The 21,861-nt window shown below is 35.9% G+C and overlaps 1 protein-coding gene and 1 pseudogene across 2 annotated transcripts; one reads left to right on the top strand and one right to left on the bottom strand.

Annotated features, from left to right (window-relative positions):
• The first annotated feature begins 305 nt into the window (after positions 1 to 305).
• On the top strand, positions 306 to 10,619 carry LOC114163401 (disease resistance protein RPV1-like; annotated as a pseudogene). The gene is made up of 5 exons (XR_014984579.1): positions 306 to 1,031; positions 1,394 to 2,504; positions 8,529 to 8,831; positions 8,928 to 10,201; positions 10,376 to 10,619. The product of XR_014984579.1 is annotated as a disease resistance protein RPV1-like (transcript).
• Positions 10,620 to 13,731: 3,112 nt separating this feature from the next.
• LOC114164447 (plasma membrane ATPase 4) lies at positions 13,732 to 21,349 on the bottom strand. The gene is made up of 16 exons (XM_028049122.2): positions 21,074 to 21,349; positions 18,295 to 18,414; positions 17,971 to 18,207; positions 17,113 to 17,874; positions 16,800 to 16,922; positions 16,610 to 16,714; positions 16,367 to 16,511; positions 16,089 to 16,253; positions 15,742 to 15,980; positions 15,618 to 15,650; positions 15,440 to 15,521; positions 15,185 to 15,345; positions 14,911 to 15,084; positions 14,601 to 14,783; positions 14,322 to 14,503; positions 13,732 to 14,225 (listed from the first exon to the last, which is right to left on the bottom strand). Exons 1-16 carry the CDS (start codon positions 21,131 to 21,133, stop codon positions 14,129 to 14,131), a joined length of 2,868 nt encoding a protein of 955 aa, XP_027904923.1. The 5' UTR covers positions 21,134 to 21,349; the 3' UTR covers positions 13,732 to 14,128.
• Between the last annotated feature and the right edge of the window lie 512 nt (positions 21,350 to 21,861).

The following is a 21,861-nucleotide window of genomic DNA, read 5'->3' as shown; positions in this document are numbered from 1 at the left end:
TTATGTTTATAATTTAGAAACTAATGAAAATGATTTTTAAAAGACTTGATAATTTGGATTTGGTAGCAAAATAATTGTAACAACGAGAGATAAGTAACAAAGTTGATGAGACATAGCACATTAGCGAATTGTATTAGGATATGAAACATGTGAACTTTCAATTTCAACGCCTCTAACTGAAGTGACCATCAAAAGGGGTAGAATGAGTCATCTAGATTGATTTTTCAATGTGAAATGTTACTTTAAATCGATTTGAGAAGAAAGAAAGAAAAATGCGAGTCTTACATTTATACTAGGTCAATGAAACTCCCTCCATGTTTCTCATCTTTATATTCTGAAGTTTTTCTTTGAATTGATTTACATGTTTATTGGATTTTACAAATGAATTGTGTATAGAGTTAAGATCCAGTGAGGACTTTGTTCCAATCCAACACCATACCTTGTTTCTCTGTGTTTGGCAAATTGAATATGTTGTATTTCTTTGTCTCTTGTTCATTTCTCTGTGTGTTCCTTTTCATTTTCTCTAGGTTATTTCCAAAACTGAATGGTGTAGAGAAAAAACCCATCTCAAACAACAACTCACCTAAAATAAAGTATGATGTTTTTGTTAGCTTCAGGGGTGAAGATATCCGCGATGGGTTCCTTAGCCATCTGACTGAGGCTTTTGACGTGAAGAAAATAAATGCCTTTGTAGATGATAAGCTTGAAAAGGGGGAAGAACTATGGCCGTCACTTGTTGCTGCAATTGGAGGATCATCCATTTCTTTGATCATATTCTCACCAGAATATGCTTCTTCTCGTTGGTGTTTGAAAGAACTTGTGACCATACTTGAATGCAAAGAGAAATATGGACATACCGTCATCCCTGTTTTCTACCATGTAACACCTACAGATGTACGGCATCAATCATCTCAAGGTTACAAAGAAGCATTCTCCGAGCATGCAAGAAAACGTAAGAGTGAGGTTCAACTCTGGAGACGTGTCTTCGAAAAGTCTGCTGATTTATCTGGAATTGAGTCATCAAAATTTCGGTTAGCACTTTCCCCACATAGTTGATCAATGTTATCTAGTTGTTATGTAGTATATGTGCATATCAAGTTAGCTAAATAGCAAAATGATATTTGCCTTTATATGATTATTAGTTAATAATACTTTTGCATAATTTAAGCCAGCACCACTATGCTAAAATCCTGCTGTAACCAATCCTTAGTTCATCCATTGAATTAGTTAAGGAATATCCACTGACAAGGATGTATGAAATGGAGGAAATTTTCCATGATGCACCTTGAAAACCCATGTCCCAAAACTAATTTCACAATTCCAAATGAGTTAATATTGATACCATTGATTTTAACTCATTTTGTCTCTCTTTGTGTGTGTTGGTGTCTTATAGAAATGATGCTGACATGCTAAAAGCAATAATAGATCTTGTGCTGATGAGGTTGAGGAAATCCGTGGTTATCTCAAAAGGGCTCGTTGGAATCGATAAAAGAATTGCAGATGTAGAATCATTGATACACAGAGATGTAGAGTCTGAAAAAGCCCGTCTTATTGGACTTTGGGGTATGGGTGGTATAGGCAAGACAACCCTTGCAGAAGAAGTATTCAACAAACTACGGTCTAAATATGAAGGTTGTTATTTTTTGGCCAATGAAAGAGAACAGTCAAGTAGAAAAGGAAAAGTTTCTTTGAAGGAAGAAATTTTTTCTGCTCTGTTAGGAGATGTGAAAATTGACACACCCAATTCACTGCCAGAAGATATTGTTAGGAGAATTCGTCAAATGAAGGTTCTCATTATTCTTGATGATGTGAATGACTCAGATCACATAACAGAACTTTTGGGAGCTGTTGACAATTTTGGATCAGGCAGTAGCATAATTGTAACAACCAGAGATGAGCAAGTGCTTAAAGCTAGCAAAGCTGATGAGATATATCATCTTAGAGAATTGACTTCAGATGAAGCTCTTGAACTTTTCAATTTGAATGCCTTTAACCAAAGTGATCATCAAAGGGAGTACGATGAACTCTCAAAAAGGATTGTACATTATGCCAAAGGTCTTCCACTAATTCTGAAAGTTTTGGCTCATCGACTACATGGTAAGAATGAGGAAGTATGGGAAAGTGAGATAGACAAGCTTAAAATGGTTCCTCCTACAAAAGTTTATGATGTTATAAAGCTGAGTTATGACGATTTAGATCGCAAAGAGAAACAGATTTTTCTTGATCTTGCATGTTTTGTTTGCAGATCGCGTTTGAAGATAACTATTGACTGTCTAAAATATTTACTGAAAGATGGTGAAAGAGACAACTCAGTGGTTGTTGCACTAGAAAGGCTTAAAGATAAAGCTCTTATAACATTTTCCAAAGATAATTTGTTATGTATGCATGACAGTATACAAGAAATGGCTTGGGAGATTGTTCGTCAAGAGTCTACTGAGAACCCTGTAAACCGCAGCCGCTTGTGGGATCCTGATGACACATATGAAGCTTTGGAAAATGACAAGGTTGAAGCCTAACTAAATATATGTTGGGATTTTTAGGGCTTTTGATAATATGAGAGATATAAGAGATATATGTGATATGTTATACGGAGGAACATCATCTTCCTCCACAACTTCCCATAGATCTAGCCCCTCTAGATATGTTTGCATTCTTACCGCCCATAGATCATAGCTTTCACCATCAAAGAGTGGAATTGCGACGTGTGACATATTTCCTTCCATTCTATCGGCAGTAAGAACAATGGCTCTTGATACCAGTTGATAGGTTATATTTTTTCATATATGGTTTATAGTCATAGTCATGACATAGTTATGGTCATTGAGAGATTGTGGTTCTATATGGTTATATGACATTAGTCTTACACATATAAGACCTTAGACACCACTTTTACACCAAAACCTTAAGGCAATGTTGTTATGGGCCTTTATTCTTGATGGGGAAAACAATAACAAACAATATACCAGAGAATGCAGCGGATATAATTTCCCCTAACTTGCAAGAATCTATGAGGAGCAATAATCAAAGAGCAGCAATAATAAACCACCAAAAGCACAAATAAAGGCATCAAGATTTTTAACGTGGAAAACCCCTCAAATCAAGGGTAAAAACCACGAGTCGTCCAGACCAAAGAAATAGCTTCACTATGATCAACAAGAGTACAAAAGAGTCTTAATCAATAGCACAAATTAGTGCCAACACCCAACCAAATAACAAAGCAACAAAGCTTTCAAATAGAGAAGAACAAGAGAGGAAAACCTCTACAAATCACTGCTGCAGTGCGAAATTAATATCTCCCAACTCAGACCTCGTATCAAAGATCCGACCGGTCAGAATGAAGAGCAATGAGTTCCGAACCTGCTGTAAAAATTTCAGCCCGATCCAACGGTGAACGAATCCGCAGCGCCGAATTTACTGCGACAGCTCTATGAAAAACGTGAACAGAATTTTCCCTCTACCTCTCCCTCTATGTGTTAGGGCTTTCAGTGTATTCTTACTCTATTGTTCTGCCTCTCTCTTTATTTTATAGCCTCCTCTCCACTAGGTTTAAGTGAGACATGGGCTTCTCAAATTTTGGGCCTTTTCTTCACATAGGAAGGGAGCCCAATACCCAACAAATCTCCCCCTCACAACTATGTGGAGATAACCGCCAAACCGGCGATCTCACAACAAACTTCAAACTTTCCTCTTGGCAATGCTTTAGTCATCATATCAGCACCATTATCATCTGTATGAACCTTTTTCAACTCCAACAACTTAGCATCCAAAGCATCACGTATCCAATGATACCTCACATCAATATGTTTGGATCTAGAATGAAAAGTTGGATTCTTACCAAGATGGATAGCACTTTGGCTATCAACAAACAATGAATAGTTATCTTGCCTAAAACCAAGCTCCTGCAAGAATTTCTTCAACCATAACACCTCCTTGCATGCTTCAGTAATAGCAATGAACTCTGCTTCTGTAGTAGACAACGCTACACACCTTTGTAGTCTTGATTGCCAAGCCACAGCTCCCCCTGCAAACTTTATCAAATAGCCCGAAGTGGACTTTCTGGAATCAATATCCCCAGCCAAATCTGAGTCTGAGTAACCCATCAAAGTAGGTTTATCACCTCCAAAACAAAGCTTCATATCAACTGTACCATGAAGATACCTCAAAATCCATTTCACAGCATTCCAATGCTCTCTACCTGGGTTTGACAAAAATCGACTAACTGTACCAACAGCATGTGCAATATCTGGTCTTGTACACACCATCGCATACATCAAACTGCCCACCGCAGATGCATAAGGAACTCTACTCATATTGGTCTTCTCAACTTCATTTGAAGGACTCTGTTTAACACTCAGTTTAAAATGAGTAGCAAGAGGAGTACTCACAGCTTTAGCATTTTCCATCTGGAATCTCTGCAACACCTTCCTAATGTATTGCTCTTGTGATAGATAAATCTTCTTTTCTCTCCTATCACGTGAGATATGTATGCCAAGAATCCTTTTAGCAGCTCCCAAGTCTTTCATGGCAAAAGACTCGCCAAGTGTCTTCTTTAACCTGTCAATTTTGGAAATATCTTTTCCAACAATAAGCATGTCATCAACATATAATAACAGGATAATAAAGTCATCATTAGAAAAACTTTTAACAAAGACACAATGATCAGAAGTAGTCTTCATGTAACCCTGCTCACACATAAAAGACTCAAACTTCTTATACCACTGCCTTGGAGCCTGCTTCAAACCGTATAGACTCTTCCTTAGTCTACACACATATTCTTCCTTGCCTTTAACAAGAAAACCATCAGGTTGCTTCATGTATATCTCTTCCTCCAAATTACCATGAAGGAAAGCTGTCTTCACATCCATCTGCTCAACCTCCAAATCAAGAGTAGCAGCTAAACTTAGCACAGTTCTGATGGATGACATTTTCACCACAGGTGAGAAAATCTCATTGAAATCAACACCCTTTTTCTGTCTGAAACCTTTCACCACTAATCTGGCCTTGTACCTTGGAAGTGTAGAATTTGAATCTTGTTTCACCCTGAAAATCCACCTAGTTTCCAATGCCCTTTTGCCCTTAGGCAATTTCACCAAGTCGTAAGTGTGATTATCATGCAAAGATTTCATCTCATCTTGCATTGCATCCAGCCACTGTTTCTTCTCTTCACTATCCAAAGCCTCTTCAAAACACTCAGGTTCTCCACCGTCAGTCAAGGTTATGTACTCATCACAGGAATACCTTGTAGAAGGTTGTTTTTGTCTATTAGACCTCCTGAGTTGGACTTGAGGTGATTCAGGTATATCACCAAGATCGTCATCATCATCATGTTCCTCTTGAGCATCATCAATTGGAACCTCTACTCCACTTCCAAACTGTCGATCATCAACATCACCATGTTGCTCATTGTCTTGAGCTTCCGTTTCAACATTCTCCAAATTGTGAGTGGGCAACCTCATCGGATTACCATCAGTGAGATTACTGTCTTTCTCGGGTGTGGTCTTCTTCACCTTATCAATGTCTTCAATGGTCTGATCTTCCATGAATTGTACATCACGGCTTCTAACAAGCTTCTTCTCAACAGGATCATAAAACCTGTAGCCAAATTCATCCTCACCATAGCCAATAAAGATACATTGCCTTGTCTTTTTATCTAACTTGGATCTTTCATCCTTAGGAACATGAACAAATGCCCTGCAACCAAAGACACGCAAATGATCATAGCTAACATTCTTACCAAACCAAATTTTGTCTGGCACCTCAGTATTCAAAGCAACTGCGGGACTGAGATTAATAACATGCACAGCTGCAAGCAATGCCTCTCCCCAAAAGTGCTTAGGCAACTTTGCTTCTGAAAGCATACATGTAACCCTTTCAACCAAGGTCCTGTTCATCCTCTCCGCTAGACCATTCAACTGAGGAGTTTTAGGAGGAGTCTTCTCGTGTCTAATACCATGCTGCCTGCAATAAACATCAAAAGGTCCACGGTACTCACCACCATTATCACTACGGATGCATTTCAGCTTCTTGCCTGATTGCCTCTCAACCATAGCATGAAATTCCTTGAACTTTTCAAGTACTTGACCTTTCCGCTGAAGAGCATAGACCCATAGCTTCCTGGAACAATCATCAATAAAAGTAACAAAGTAAACTGCACCACTAAATGACTTTACCTTTAATGGGCCACAAACGTCAGAATGCACCAATTCAAGTAATTCTGACTTCCTTGAGGGTGGATGCTTCTTAAAAGATACTCTGGTTTGTTTACCAGCCATGCAATGAGAACATTTCTCCAATTCTGCATTTCTCAATCCCATAAGCACATCCTTTTTAGCTAAGCAGTTAAGCCCTTTCTCACTTATATGACCAAGCCTCCGGTGCCACAAAGATGCCTCCATATACATAGCATTCACACTGTCTTTAGCAACCAAAGCTTTAGTCCAATACAATTTAGATTGTCTCTCCCCTCTGGCCATAACCAAGTTACCTTTAGTGAGCTTCCATTTACTAGAACCAAAGTGATTGTCATAACCACAATCATCAAGCAACTGCACAGAGATTAAATTAAAACGAACATCTGGAGCATGTTTGACTCCTTTAAGCAACAACTGCACTCCCATGTTGGTTTGCAGGCAAACATCACCAACACCAATCACTTTAGACTCACCATCATTACCCATCTTCAACACTCCAAAATCACCAGAAGTGTAAGATGTGAAGAACTCCTTCCTAGGTGTAACATGCAGTGTAGCACCACTATCAATAATCCACATGCTCTCATCAGATACAAGATTAACAGACTCAAAGTTACGAAGAAGAACAAGATCACCATCTGTAGCAGTAGTGACACGATCATCATCATCATGATCATTCTCTCTCTGTTTGCCCTTCTTGTCTTTGTTCTCCTTTTTCCACTTAAAACAATATTTCTGAATGTGCCCAGTTTTATGACAAAAATGACACTCTAAATTCTTGTATCTTGACTTGGACTTGCTCCTACTCTTCTCTCTACCACCTTTATGTTCCTTTTTCTGACTTCTCCCCCTAGCTTCTGTAACAAGCATCTCAGACTGAGATGAAGAACCATGTGCCTTCCTTCTCATCTCTTCATTAAGAGCACCGCTCTTTGCCATCTGAAAAGAAACAACACCATTCGAGGCAGAGTTTGTAATTGAAACCCGAAATACCTCCCAAGACTCTGGTAGAGTATTAAGCAACCATAATCCCATAACTTCGTCATCAAACTTTATGCCCATTCCTGACAATTGATCTAGGAGCCCTTGAAACTCATTTAAGTGATCAGAAATAGAAGAATTCTCCCTGTACCTCAAATTCATCAAGCAATTTAACAAATACAATTTATTATTGCCCGACTTAGAAGCATACAAAGACTCAATCTTCTCCCACAAAGCTCTGGCATGTGTCTCATTAGCAATATGATTATAAACATTATCTTCAACATATTGCCGAATAAAACCACATACCTGTTGGTGCTCAAAGTCCCATTCTTCTTCAGACATAGAATCTGGCTTCTGTGTAGCAAAGACCGGAAGATGCAATTTCTTGACAAATAATAAATCTTTCATCTTGCCCTTCCACAAATGATAATTTGTACCATTCAAAGCAACCATCTTTGCATTTGCCTCCATCATTCAAGCAAGTAAATATAGCCCAACCAAGAGCTCTGATACCACTCTGATGGGGAAAACAATAACAAACAATATACCAGAGAATGCAGCGGATATAATTTCCCCTAACTTGCAAGAATCTATGAGGAGCAATAATCAAAGAGCAGCAATAATAAACCACCAAAAGCACAAATAAAGGCACCAAGATTTTTAACGTGGAAAACCCCTCAAATCAAGGGTAAAAACCACGAGTCGTCCAGACCAAAGAAATAGCTTCACTATGATCAACAAGAGTACAAAAGAGTCTTAATCAATAGCACAAATTAGTGCCAACACCCAACCAAATAACAAAGCAACAAAGCTTTCAAATAGAGAAGAACAAGAGAGGAAAACCTCTACAAATCACTGCTGCAGTGCGAAATTAATATCTCCCAACTCAGACCTCGTATCAAAGATCCGACCGGTCAGAATGAAGAGCAATGAGTTCCGAACCTGCTGTAAAAATTTCAGCCCGATCCAACGGTGAACGAATCCGCAGCGCCGAATTTACTGCGACAGCTCTATGAAAAACGTGAACAGAATTTTCCCTCTACCTCTCCCTCTATGTGTTAGGGCTTTCAGTGTATTCTTACTCTATTGTTCTGCCTCTCTCTTTATTTTATAGCCTCCTCTCCACTAGGTTTAAGTGAGACATGGGCTTCTCAAATTTTGGGCCTTTTCTTCACATAGGAAGGGAGCCCAATACCCAACAATTCTTATATAGTATTTAACTTTGTCTTTTCTATCCAATGTGGGACTTTGACTCACACTTGGACTATTCCCAACAATATATAACATCTGAATTTTTTTTTTGAGAAATATGGTTCCAAATTATGTCTAACTTCTCTGCTATATTGGTGACAGGTTAGTGAGGCCATTAGAAGCATACAAATTGACTTGAAAGCACTTAAGGAACAAAAGTTAATGCCTCACATATTTGCTAAGATGTGCAGACTAAGATTCATGGAAATACATGGGTACGATAACTATAATTGCTACAGTCAACTTGTTGCTGAAGAAGAGCTTCAATTTTTGGCGACTGAACTAAGATTTCTTTATTGGGATTTTTACCCTCTAAAATCCTTGCCAGACAAATTTTCTGGGGAAAAGCTTGTGATATTGATATTGGGATCGGGTCGAATGGAAAAACTTTGGGATGGAGTGAAGGTAAATATTAGTCTCACTTATAATTCTTTGCTAATTCAAGCAATAAAAAATTGATCTTAGTCTATGACATCGTCATTTTGTTTTGTTTGATTACAGAATCTGGTGAATTTAAAAGAACTTGACCTCAGAAACTCATTGAGATTGAAAGAGCTGCCGGATTTATCAAAAGCCACAAATATTGAAGTTCTGTGCCTCAGGGAGTGTATTAGTTTAACCAGTTTGCACCCATCTGTTTTCTCTTTGCCTAACCTTGAGACTTTGAACCTTTGTGGGTGCATGCGCCTTACTATACCCGCAACCGATATCCATTTACGCAGTTTTAGTTATCTCGACCTTGATGGGTGTTGTAATCTTATGGAGTTCACACTGACATCAGATAATATGAAAGAACTGAACTTAGAACTCACGAGTATGAAAGCACTTCGCTCATCATTTGGGCATCAACGCAAGCTTGAATTCCTATGTCTTGGTGGAAGTCATATTGAGAGGTTACCTTCATCCTTCGTCAACCTTATACAACTGCTACATCTGGACATAACCTTTTGCGGGAAGCTTTTAGAAATACCAGAGCTTCCTCTTTCCCTGCAAACTCTATATGCAGGAGGCTGCGAATCATTGAAGACTGTATTCTTCCATTCAACGGCAGTTGAACAAATAAAGGAAAACAGGAAGCAGGTTTTGTTCGACAATTGCATGAACTTGGATGAACGTTCTCTGGAGGCTATCGGGTTGAATGCACGAATCAACATCATGAAATTTGCAAACCAACACCTATCTGCGCCAAGGCAAGATGATTTTCAAAATTACAACAACCACTATGATTCTTTTCAAGCCTTTTACGCATATCCAGGAAGCAGTGTTCCAGAATGGTTGGAATACAAGACAAAAATATTCTGTAATTATAGATCTCTCTTCTGCTCCACCTTCCCCTGTATATGGCTTCATATTTTGCTTCGTACTCCTCGGAGAAGTTGATAAGCTTAAAGTTAACATCGTTATAAGTGATTGTGAGGGTAAAGGTATAACGCACACATATAGAATGCAACTAAATTATCAGTTTTGGTATAAGTTTGACAGACCTAGTTCTGTTGAATCGCAGAAAGTGGTTGTGATTTACGACCAAAGATGTTCCAACTTCCTAAACAACATAGCTAACAGTCTCACAAGGTTTAAAATCATGGTTAGAAGGCCGACTAAGACAATGGCAGATATTATAGTAAATGGTTTATGATTGTATTAAGCGGATTTGGGGTGAGCATAGTAAGAACATCGACATATAGCAGTTTCATGCAACAAATGGAATGGTGTGACTCAATGTGCTTACATTGAACAACTGCAACCAGTTGTATTTCATATCTTCCCAATCTCAGGTATTTACTTCATTTCCTTTGGGATGAAATTTTGATCTAAGAAGTTTAGTTGGACTTTTATTTTCTGAAAAGCCTGTTATGTCAGAAGCTGTTGTAGCACTGACATATATTATACCTGTTATCAAACATGTATTCAAACTTATGTATTCAACAGTTTCCATTTTCTCTTGTCAGCTGAAAACTCCTTCACAGGGTGATCAAACATGATGCCTAGGAGCTCCATGTACCTTCCCCTGCATGTCTGAGTGCACAGTCCTCCCAAAAGATGAGTCAGGTGAACAATTAGGTTAGAATAAGCTTTACTTCCTGCATACCATTGGCAATATCAGGGTCGTCTCCAACCTAACAACTCATCTTTTTTGTTGTTTATCCTTCTTTTACATTTTACTCATATTGAATAAATCTCACCTTTGTATTCCATCAACATTAATTTTTGGTACATCATTATTATGTTTTTATTTTTGTATTATGATATAAACTATTTCTTTTTGAAAATTTTTTGGTCGGTCATAATAAAGTTGAACCAGAACCCCAAACTTTTTTTAACATATTCTTTTTAATTTTCGCACTTCGTATTTACCATTCCTGCACCTTGCATTTCGTTTTGAGGCTTCTCCGTGCGTCTCCAAACAATTCTTCAACACCTTCAATATTTTTCAATTTTCCCACAATTATACTTTTCTGACTTTGACCAATAAACATTAATTAATCTTCTCTCCATCCTTTCTCCTAGGAGTGAATTAAGGATACAAAATGAATTTGCAGAAATTTCCACGATGAATTTCAAGTTCACAGAAACGAAAAAGCAGATAACTATATGAAATTGACTCTTTTGACCATTAAGCAGTTGTTGTGATTATTTAAAAGTTATAATGCATAGATACGATATGTATATCAGATACGACACTGATATGTCAATATGTTTATTTTTAAAATAATATGATACAATACGTGATAGATACGTGATATATGAATATCGATAAGTGTACAATAATTCTTACAAATAAATATATGATTGTTAATGTGAATCCAAATTTCTTAATTAGAGATCAATTATTTTAGTAGCCAAAATCTGGTAGTTAATGTTAGTGACCAATTTAAAAATCAATTCATAATTGAAACTATTTTAATTATTAATTTAGAGATCAATTATAATTTTTTTTGAACTATTTTAATTCTCAATTTGGTCATTATATAGTGACTAATTATTTTTTTTATTAAAATTGTTCATTATTCAAAGATTTTATTATATTGTACTACAACTTTATAAATTAGATACTTCATTGATAAGTATCGGTCAAGTATCAGACACAATATGTGTTGAATACAGATATGTGATTTAATTTGAAATATCGGTGCATCATAGTTTAAAAGTAAGGGATGAGAGTGAAATAAACTGTGAAACTTCTGTAATTGGACTCATGGCCCATAAGTGAGAATAGAATAAAGAAGGGGGCATCCAAAAATGCGTGGTGTAGAAGGTAACAGGCCAGTGTGATCAGAATTTTGAAAAAAGGAAAAACGAATGGGCTCCTCCATGCACCTCCAGACCATTCTTCTAAACCTCCAAATTTATTTAATTTTTCCACAATACTTCTTTGACTTTGTCCAATAAAAATTAATTACACTTTTTTCTCTCCCTCACTCCGCACCCCAAACTATATATATATATATATATATATATATATATATATATATATATATATATATATATATATATATATATTCAGTTTTATTTAATAGATTTTAAAAAAATTGAAAAATAAATAAAATTAAATAACACAAAGAAAAATAATAATGTATTAAAAAATTAAAAAAAAGAAAAAAGAATTATATATTTATACGAAAATTTTGAAATTTTGAAATTTCTTCAATTGGATTTCTAAATTCGATAACTTCAACTAGATTTCGAAATTCGATAATTTCTTTTAGTGGTTTTTGAAAATACAGTGCATTTTAATTTATAACGGATTTTACTTTTGTGAATCAGATTTCGAAATATAGTATTTTCTAAAAAGGAATTTCACTTTAATTGGGAAACGAATTTTATATTTGTTTACTAAATTTCAAATTTTGGTAATTTATTGGTTTGGGGTGTGGATTTAGGACATCGACAATGAATAAATACGAGAGAGAAAAGGGTAATTAATTTTATTGGAAGAAGTCAAAGGAGTATTGTGAGAAAATTAAAATAAATTGAACGTGGAGAAGAATTGTTTGGAAGAACATGGAGAGCCCCTTTGTTTTTCTTTTTTTAAAATTCTGAACACACTGGCCTGTTACCTTATGCACCACGTTTTTTCTTTTAGATGCACCCTTTGTTATTCTATTCTCACTTATGTGCCTTCAGTCCAACTACAGAAGTTATACAGTTTTTTACACCATCATCCCTTACTTTTAATTCAATTACGTTAACTTTTTTCAACATGTCGAATGTGTCTCTTGTTAATATTGGAGTTGTTTATGCCGTTTGACACATTCTTAGTTCAATATTTACTGAGAAATGCGTTCGAAATCTAAAAAAAAGTTAACAAAATTGGATTAAAATGACTATATTCATTTTTTAAATTTAGGGACCAAAATTTATTAAAATTTCGGCCTTCGAACAAATTTCAATTTTGGATCAAAGTTCAGGACTAAAAACATACTTAACCCTTTAAATAATCACAACAACTATTTCTTGGTCAAAAGAGTCAATTTCATATCGTTACGTGCTTGTCTGTTTCTGTGAACTTGAAATTCATTGTGGAAAATTTCGCAAATTCATTTTGTATCCTTAATTCACTTCTAGATTATTTCAAACATGAGTTAAAGGTTTAACCGCAAAATTCTACTTGTATCTTTACTGTATATATTCACTAAAGCTTAGTTACGTTTTGCATATACGTAGTAGTTATGCATTTTATGGTGATAGATCCAACCAATTAATTTTTTTTTTAAAGTAAGCTATTTTGAACTAATTTTTCTTTTAGTCTATATTTATAAAGAGCTAAAAATTAGGGGTTGTGTGGTAATAGCTCCAATTAATTGGTTCAATACCAACTAGGATACTTTATTAAGAGAAAGAGTAGTATAACAAAGATGAGGAGATTAAATTGGCAGGTCAGATAATGGATTATAAGAATTAAACGAGTGCATTAAAAATGTATCATAAGGAGTAGAGGACACATGACAAGGGAAAATGAAGAGAATACTTTAAATGCTATCCTGGTTGGACTCTTGTCTTTTTGGCTAAAAGATATTTCTAATGTTTAATTGATAAAGTATTAATGATTTAAAAACTGAAACTTCTTTTAAGTTGTTATCCTTTTGAGAATTTGACATGTAGAACCAATTGTTCAATTGTCTGAATATGTAAGAGTGATATGCAAATAACTACAGGTTCGAAGTTCTATATAATCAGTTTTCATTCACATCATAAAAAAATTATATTTCCCTTAATCAGTTTTCTTTGTTTTATTTATTTTTCAATTTTTTTGAAATCTATTAAATAAAACATGAAAAAGGTCTTTGTTGAGAAGAAGTCAAAGTTTCAAATTTTGAATTTTGCATGATGCCGTTAAAGCTTCATAAACTCTTATTCTCCCACCACAAAATTCCCAATAAGCTCATTGTCTAGTCACTGCCACTTTAAAGCGACAAATCAAACATTACAACCCTGGTTGAGGAAGGACTCAAAAGCATATGAAAAACAAGGATTGAAGGTAACACCACTTTTCCCCAAGCATCAAAGCAAAAAATTTAGACTAAAACATCTGAAAATACATGAAAAAAAAGATAAACAGACTGAGAGAGATGGATATATCACAGGCTTCCTCTCCCTACCTAGTAAGCATAAAAATAGTTTGGCCTTATCCTTGTCTCTCCGTTCCTTTAAAGCATTCAATTTTGGCCCTTTTGCTATCTACAACGTTCTTCTGTTGTTTATTACACTGTGTAATGCTGCTGGATTGTGTCAATGTCCAAACCTTTCAGCTTCACCACAGACTCAACATGTCCCTTTAGTGTGTGAAGCTCACGAAGCCTGAAAAGGGTAGGTGAAAAAGAGAGAATTTTCATGTATTAGTTCCATGCCAAGTAATGAATCAATTGTGATACAAAAATGTGGTTGTTTTTTTACCTTGCAACTTCAGCTCTTCTCTTGGCTTGCTCAGCAATCTCAGAAAGTTCTCTGTAACTGCTCTTCTCATTGAAGATGTTAGAAGCTTCTGGTGGTTGCAGTCCATGAAGGGTCCTCTGAGCAAGAGCCCATTGAGCTTCCCTCTCCTCTTTACCATAGTCTTTCTTGGTGGTGAATGCAGTCTGTCACCAACAATTTCAAACAGTTACCAAATCTGAAACCTGTGCATAGAAACTTCACAGTTAAAGAATAAGCAAAAGTGAAAAAACTATGCATTACCTTGTTCTCTAGGAGATTCAACCAAGCTTTGCCACTCAAGATGTAGCGGATGGCGAACTTCATGAAGTCAAGGGGGACATAGAAGACAATGCTGTAGAGCCATATAACTCCTGCCCAACCCCACCCAATTCCTTTGATCCTTGCAAAGCCCCAGTTTGCATAAACTGCTAATAATGTAGCAATCTGCAAGATCATAAGCTCAAAACATCATTCCAATTCTTATAATGAAACAATTAACACTCGAAGTTGATCACATTTCAGTTCCATTTATCCAATTCTAGCATAAATGATGGAAGATCATGATTCTTACCAGCTGAGCAATAACGAAAGCACTCACTAGCAACAATCCAGGGCGTTCAACAAAGGACCAGCTGCGTGAACGGGTTACAAATATCAAAGCCTGGCTAACTATACTGACTTGTAGATACAAAGCAGCGGTCATTTCATCTGGACTGTCATGAATATCTCTAACTCCAAATTTATCCTTCAGTAACAATGGAGGGATGGATTAGTGTCTCAGACATTTGAGCCAAAACAAGAACATGAACCGCAATATGGAAGCATGAAAGGTAAATATTTCTTACAGGGAAGAAAGTAGTCTCTCTCATTGCCCAGAAGAATATAACAGTCATCAGTGCCAAGTAACCTCCAAGCACAACCCCAGTAGCAAATATTTCTTTCAGTTTCCAGCTATCAGGTAGGGGAGATGGCTTAACCCTGTCCTTTGAAATTGTCATGATTGTTCCTAATAGTTTGACAATACTGTTTTAGATCACGGTTCTCACTTATCATAAAAAAGAAGAAGGTATCAACATGTTTCAGATAAATAAGAATTTTACCATCATTCAGGATGGCAATAATCAAAACCATAAAAGGGGAGAAGTCGAATTTCCAGATCAGTGCAATGAACATGAAGCCAAACTGCATTGAGATACAGAAAATAAAAACTGATCAATACCTATTCCTTTACTTAATGAAGTACATATTTAATCAATCACAGTAACATTCTCTACTTACCACTATACGGATTGTGATAGATACTGCATATATCTGAAATGAAAAGATAAAGGTACCGGGAATTAATTTTCAGCATCGTAGTTGAAAAAAAGACTAGTATAACAGCAAAGAAGAAGTAACAAACCGTATAGTTCTTCATTCTTTGGAAAATAGCTCTGCTAGTTAAGACTGCGCTTATAATAACACTCAATCCGGGTTCAGTCAAGACAATGTCAGAAGCACTTCTTGCAGCATCAGTAGCATCGGCAACAGCAATTCCAATATCAGCCTTCTTCAATGCAGGAGCGTCATTGACACCATCTCCAGTCATTCCACAGATGTGCTTCCTCTCTTGCAACTTCTTCACGATTTCATATTTGTGCTCTGTTGTACAACAAATAGAACATAATAAGCATATGATGAGCTATCTATGACACAGTTCTAATGAACATGAGTAGAGGCAGAAGGCAATAACAAGATAAAAGCACGAACCTGGAAAAACACCAGCAAATCCATCTGCCTTCTCAATCAGCTCTTCTACAGGGAGTGCGGCAATACTTGCATCTTTGTCTTGACCAAGCAATGAAGCAGATGGATACATGTTTGTTCCCATTCCAAGTCTCCTTCCTGTTTCCTTAGCTATGGCAAGTTGATCACCTAGGAGGCAGAACAAAATTCATGACTTAAATTAAGGATGTCTGATAACAAATGTTGTATTTTATTGCTAACATAATTTTCCTACAGATATTGGAATGGTGGAGATTAGTTACCAGTAATCATCTTAACATTGACACCAAGGTTGAGAGCTCGGCGAATGGTTTCGGCACTGTCATGTCTTGGGGGATCAAACAGTGACAACAAACCAACAAACTGCCATGGAGCACCAGCACTTTCTTTTGATTTCTCAGGAACTTCCTGTACAAGTATCAGTGAGTAAACATTGTTAAGGTGAAGGGAAATGAAGATATGCCAAATATAAAATTTAAACATGAACACTGGCTAGCTATAAAAACCTGTCTAGCAACAGCAAGTGAACGAAGCCCTCTTTCTGCAAACTTGTCAATGATAGCATGCACCTTCTTCTTAGCATCATCCCTGAGGTTACACAGGGACATAATCTGTTCACAAAAATAAATACATTAGCACCAATGAAGTAATTATAATATAAGTCTCGCAAATTATGAACAAACTGATCAAGATTACCTGCTCAGGTGCACCTTTGCTTGATCTGTGCCAATTTCCATCAGAATCAATGTAAGTCAAAGCAGTTCTCTTGTCAACAGGATTGAATGGTAGAAAGTGCACCTCTCTTATCCCAGCCCTTGCCTGCACAATGCATACATAAGCACGTATGTTCACATAATTCATGGCAGAAAATTTCCATAATGAACTGAATGACAGTAAATACTGAAATTGAACAGATATTTAGAATGCATTTGTTCAAGATATTATCCAAAAACAAAATGCTAAAGAAATGGCTTCTGAAATTTATTATCATGTTTGGCCAAGCTTTTACCTCTTTAGGATCAGCCAGCATTCCAACAATGGCAGCATCTATGGCATCCTGGTTTTCTGTCCTGGCTGCCCTGGCAGCAAGAAGGATGACATGATCCTTGTCGACACCCTTGGCAAAGACCTCAACTAAGTTCTTGTCAACAGTGAGTTTGTTGAGGGTGAGTGTTCCTGTCTTGTCACTGCAAAGGACATCCATGCCTGCCATTTCTTCAATGGCAGTCATTCTCTTGGTGATGGCACCTTGCTGAGAGAGCTTGTGAGAACCAATGGCCATTGTCACAGACAACACAGTAGGCATAGCAATGGGGATTCCTCCAATCAAGAGCACCAAAAGGTTGTCAATTCCATCCCTGTACTTGCGGTGCTGAATTGGGTACATCACAATGATCTCAGCCAGCATACCAACAGCAATGGAACAGATGCAGAAGTTCCCAATTGCTGTAAGAACCTTCTGGAAATGTCCAACTTGGTTGGTGCTATCCACTAAATGTGCTGCCTTTCCAAAGAATGTGTGCACACCAGTTGCAATCACAACGGCTTCAATTTCTCCTTGTTTACAAGTTGATCCAGAGAACACTTCTTGCCCTGGATGCTTGGTAACTGGAAGTGATTCCCCAGTCAGTGCTGCTTGATCAACCATAAGAGGATCACCCTCAAGAAGACGAGCATCAGCAGGAATAATGTCACCAAGCTTGATGCTGATTATGTCTCCCGGGACTAGAATTGCAGCTTCTTGCTCACTCCATTTACCATCTCTAAGAACCTGCAAAACATTTTTGTGAGACATGAAAAGATGCACAACTTGAAAATGCAGAGAGAAGAGACACAAATTTCAGTTGTATATTATTATTATTATTACCTTTGTTTTAGGAGCAAGACCAGCCATAAGAGCAGCAGCAGCATTTCCAGCATTGTTTTCTTCTATGAAACTGATAGTGGAGTTGATCAGCAACAAACACACAATACCCACAAAATCTTGCCAATCTGGAGGCTTCCCTTCACCATTTGCAAGAGCAATTGCCATAATAGCTGCAGCCTCCATGACCCATGAAAGTGGATTCCACATGAACCCAAGAAATTTCAGAAACTTGCTTTCCTGTGTATCATTTCATTTACAACTATTATCAATCAGACATTACACTTAATCACTGTATCTAAACACATTAGAGATAGACAAAAGAACCTTCTTTTCTTCTAGTTTGTTGGGTCCAAATATTTGAAGCCTGTTCTCTCCTTCCGTGGAGGACAAACCTTCCCTGGTACATTTCAATTGCTCAAACACTTCCTCAATCGGAATACGTTCCTATAAACACATTAGCACAGTGTTGTTAGAACAAAATGAACTCCTTAGTTAACAGATTAATATGTAACCAAGATTTTTCATCCAAAGTTTTTTTATCAATCAATACAAGTTTTCCTTTCTTTGATTCTTGCACGTAACTTAGATCTTTTGTACACATTTACATCTTATAGTAAATAGTAAATATTGTTGTTCATTCATTATGAATCAATCTGATTCATATATTTCCTTTCAATCTTTTTATGTTTCCAAAACTTGGTAACCTCACACATGCATACAAGTACAATCATACAGAAAGCCATAATAATTAGACGTGTAGAGGGATGACGGTGGTAGCGTGAGACAGTTGGATTTCTCCACAATATTTTGATAAAAGAAAATCTGAATTTGAAATAAAACATATACACATTATCTCCACTACAAAGACAAACAAAATTATTGTACTTTGTTTGAAATCTATCTTGTGCAGTCTGAGTTGAATCGAGTATATCAGTGGTTAAAATAAATTAAATTTCTTGTTTACAATTTTTTTGCTTGGAAATCAATTCAGAAACATGAAATTTTAATTTTATATATAGTTTTATAGGATAATGGAGTTTTTTTAGTTTTTTGTATACCACAATCTAACTTTGTCTTATTTTATCTTTTAAAAGAGTTATCTTCAAAATCACTTTTTCATCTACTGTGTATCCAATTATAGTCAAATCATGCCAAATGCTGCACATGCTTCAACAGGGACACAACACTGTGATGGGTATGAACCAGCTTCCTTTGACTACAAACCCAAAATCCTAATCCTAGTCGTTGAAAAAAAAAATATAAATAAAACCCCACTTCAGAACAACTTGCTCAGCCAAATAATAATAAAAATCCTAATGATCCAAAAGTCTAAAAAATGTTATAACCCAAAAGAAAAAATATTAAAAAGAACAAGTACTACTATTGAAAGCCACTTTTAAATATTTCATGAAAATAACATTTTTTATACCAGCCTTATATAACTTTAACATGAAACAGTCCAATTAAATAATATAATTTGAACAGTTGAAAATCAAGTAAAATAAAAGAATCTGACAGTAATTATTCGGTCTCTTTAATATTTAATCAACGTTTTTAAGACATAATTATTTCAGAAAAAAAAAATATATTATATTATGAGGAAAGTATTAAGTGTCAGAGTGGACAGTACAGCTATCTGTCCATGTGATTGGCTCCTGAAAACAGCTTTCACTTCTTGCACAAGTTGGGGTCCGTTTGGTCTCTATTTAATTAAAAAAATCACTTTTTCTCTTTCTTTATTCTATTATTATAGTATTATACAACTAACAAGTTGAAACTTCACAGTGAGGGCAAAATGGTGAATTCCCAATCCAACCCATTCATGAATCCAAACAAAACATGGACCCCTCACTGTCACAACCGTTGAATGTGAGACTTACTATGAAAACGGTTAATCCCAAGGGCCATGATCCACACAATATTTTTAAAAGGCCAAAGTACCACGGAAAAGTACTTTAAATTCCTTCCCACCAAACAAGGCACAGACAGAGAGAGACACACATGATCATGGATCGAGTGATAATATAAATAACAAAAGAATCAAAAATCACATTTTTATTTTCGAAACCATATTAAATTCACAGAAACGATTCATTTTAGTCAATTATACAACTTTTTTTGAAAACCCTTTTAAATTTTTTAGCTTTCAAATAATTTAAAAAAAAATAAAACATATCAAATATCAATCCGTACACTAATATGAACACACATGAATTCATTTTCAAATAGACGTGTTGAAGTCTATGTCTTATCTGTATCTCACATGTTTGGATCCGCAATTAAGGTATGACCAGGGAGAATTAACATTTTGGTCTACCACAAACAAAGTAATTTTTCAACAAGGAAAGAAAAAAACAAACTGAATATGTAACCCTCCCCTCTTTTCATGCATGTTTACTTTTGACAAAAAAAAAAAGATAAATACTACATAATTATAATTAAGAGCTATAGTTTTCCTTCAAAGTAACGGTTCCAATATTCAAAAACTCTCTCCTTGCTTGCATGTTACCTTCCCCAGAAATTCCCTCTTTTGACTTTTAATTTTCACCCCTTGATTTTCTCAGCAATGAAACGTTAGGTGAGGAAAATCATATCATATAGATGAAAAAATATAATTTTTTTTTCTGATAACTTTCATTCTCAGACCAGTTCTAAAGAAAAATGGACCCAAAGGTGAAAAGGGTGAGTAGATTGTAAAGGTTTTAGGTACAAATTCACCAATAGACAGATTTTGAAAAGGTAAATAATTAGATTATATTAACAATAATTTTCAGAATTCTATGATATACACAAAATAGAGAAAGAAATATGCAAAAATGCCTTTTTTAACTCTCCCATCTGAAATCCAAACATGCATGTTGCGATTCAACTCAAGAAATGAAAGCTAAACTTTTTTCTGATATGAAAGCATTAAACTTTGAAGCCAACCAAAACCAAACATCATTGTTTCATTCATGATGGCACACGCCACCCACCAAAGCAAACACAGAAAAGAAACAGTCTTTCTCTGATATTCCTTCATTGAACCCTCTACACAGCCATTAATGAGAGAGAAAAACTGAGAGAAAAAGAAAGAAGTTGAAAAGGGTGTGTGAATATATACCAGATCAACAGTTTCGTTCCTGATCTCTTCCAGAGTTATGCTTCCTTTGTCCCCAGCCATGACGAGCCGAGAGAAGAAGAAGAAAAAGAAAAGGTTGAAGGTTGCAAGAAGAGGCTCTGCAAACCAGAAACAGGTTGAGAAAAAAAAACCAGAAAGGGATGAAAAAGATTAAAGGGTCACTGAGTGAGAACCCTGTGCCCCCAAGAAAGTGAAGGAATGAGGGGATGAGAAACTCATACACCTCTTTATATATCCTCTTTCACAAAATGAAGAACCCTCAAATACAACCTCTCTCTCTCTACTGTTCCCGGTGCCTTGTCGGTTCTTACTGCTGATGCTGCTGATTATGATGTTTCTTAGTTGAAAATTTGGAAATGCTCATACTTTATTAAAAAATTATGGTAGTTAAAAAAATAAATAATGATGACATTTAATTTAACTTAAAATATTTAATACAATAAAATAAATTGTAAAGAGCAACTACGCATGTTACCCAATTTGGGGGTCCCAATTATCTGTACTACCCATGTTGAGGTGGCCTGCACTGCAGTATCATATACTTTACTTGCCACATTAATGTTGCAAAAAAAAATAATTAATTGTATAATATTTTTTTATGAGAGAAGAAAATAAATGAGGGAAAAAAAAAAGAGTGAGATAAGATTATTGTTGGTATGATTGGAAGAGATGCAGAAATTAGAGACTGCCCATAGGGTTGAAAATCCTTGCAGTTTTATCGTGTCAGTCACCTTTTTCTTTCTCATTTAAATGCTTCTCTAAAGCTGAAT

Source organism: Vigna unguiculata, chromosome 9 (assembly GCF_037176805.1).
Source record: "Vigna unguiculata cultivar grain cowpea cultivar isolate G323 ecotype 2 chromosome 9, ASM3717680v1, whole genome shotgun sequence".
NCBI classification, from domain to species: domain Eukaryota; kingdom Viridiplantae; phylum Streptophyta; class Magnoliopsida; order Fabales; family Fabaceae; genus Vigna; species Vigna unguiculata.
This window is presented reverse-complemented; position numbering and strand designations above follow the sequence as displayed.

What these genes read in the sequence shown, in the direction of transcription:
- LOC114164447 (XM_028049122.2), bottom strand. Translation starts at nt 21,133, where the DNA reads ATGGCTGGGGACAAAGGAAGCATAACTCTGGAAGAGATCAGGAACGAA. An exon ending in CAATGTTAAGATGATTACTG is followed by an intron (nt 16,254 to 16,366) that starts GTAACTAATCTC and finishes TCTGCCTCCTAG; the next exon opens with GTGATCAACTTGCCATAGCT. An exon ending in GAGAGACTACTTTCTTCCCT is followed by an intron (nt 15,085 to 15,184) that starts GTAAGAAATATT and finishes TTGTTACTGAAG; the next exon opens with GATAAATTTGGAGTTAGAGA.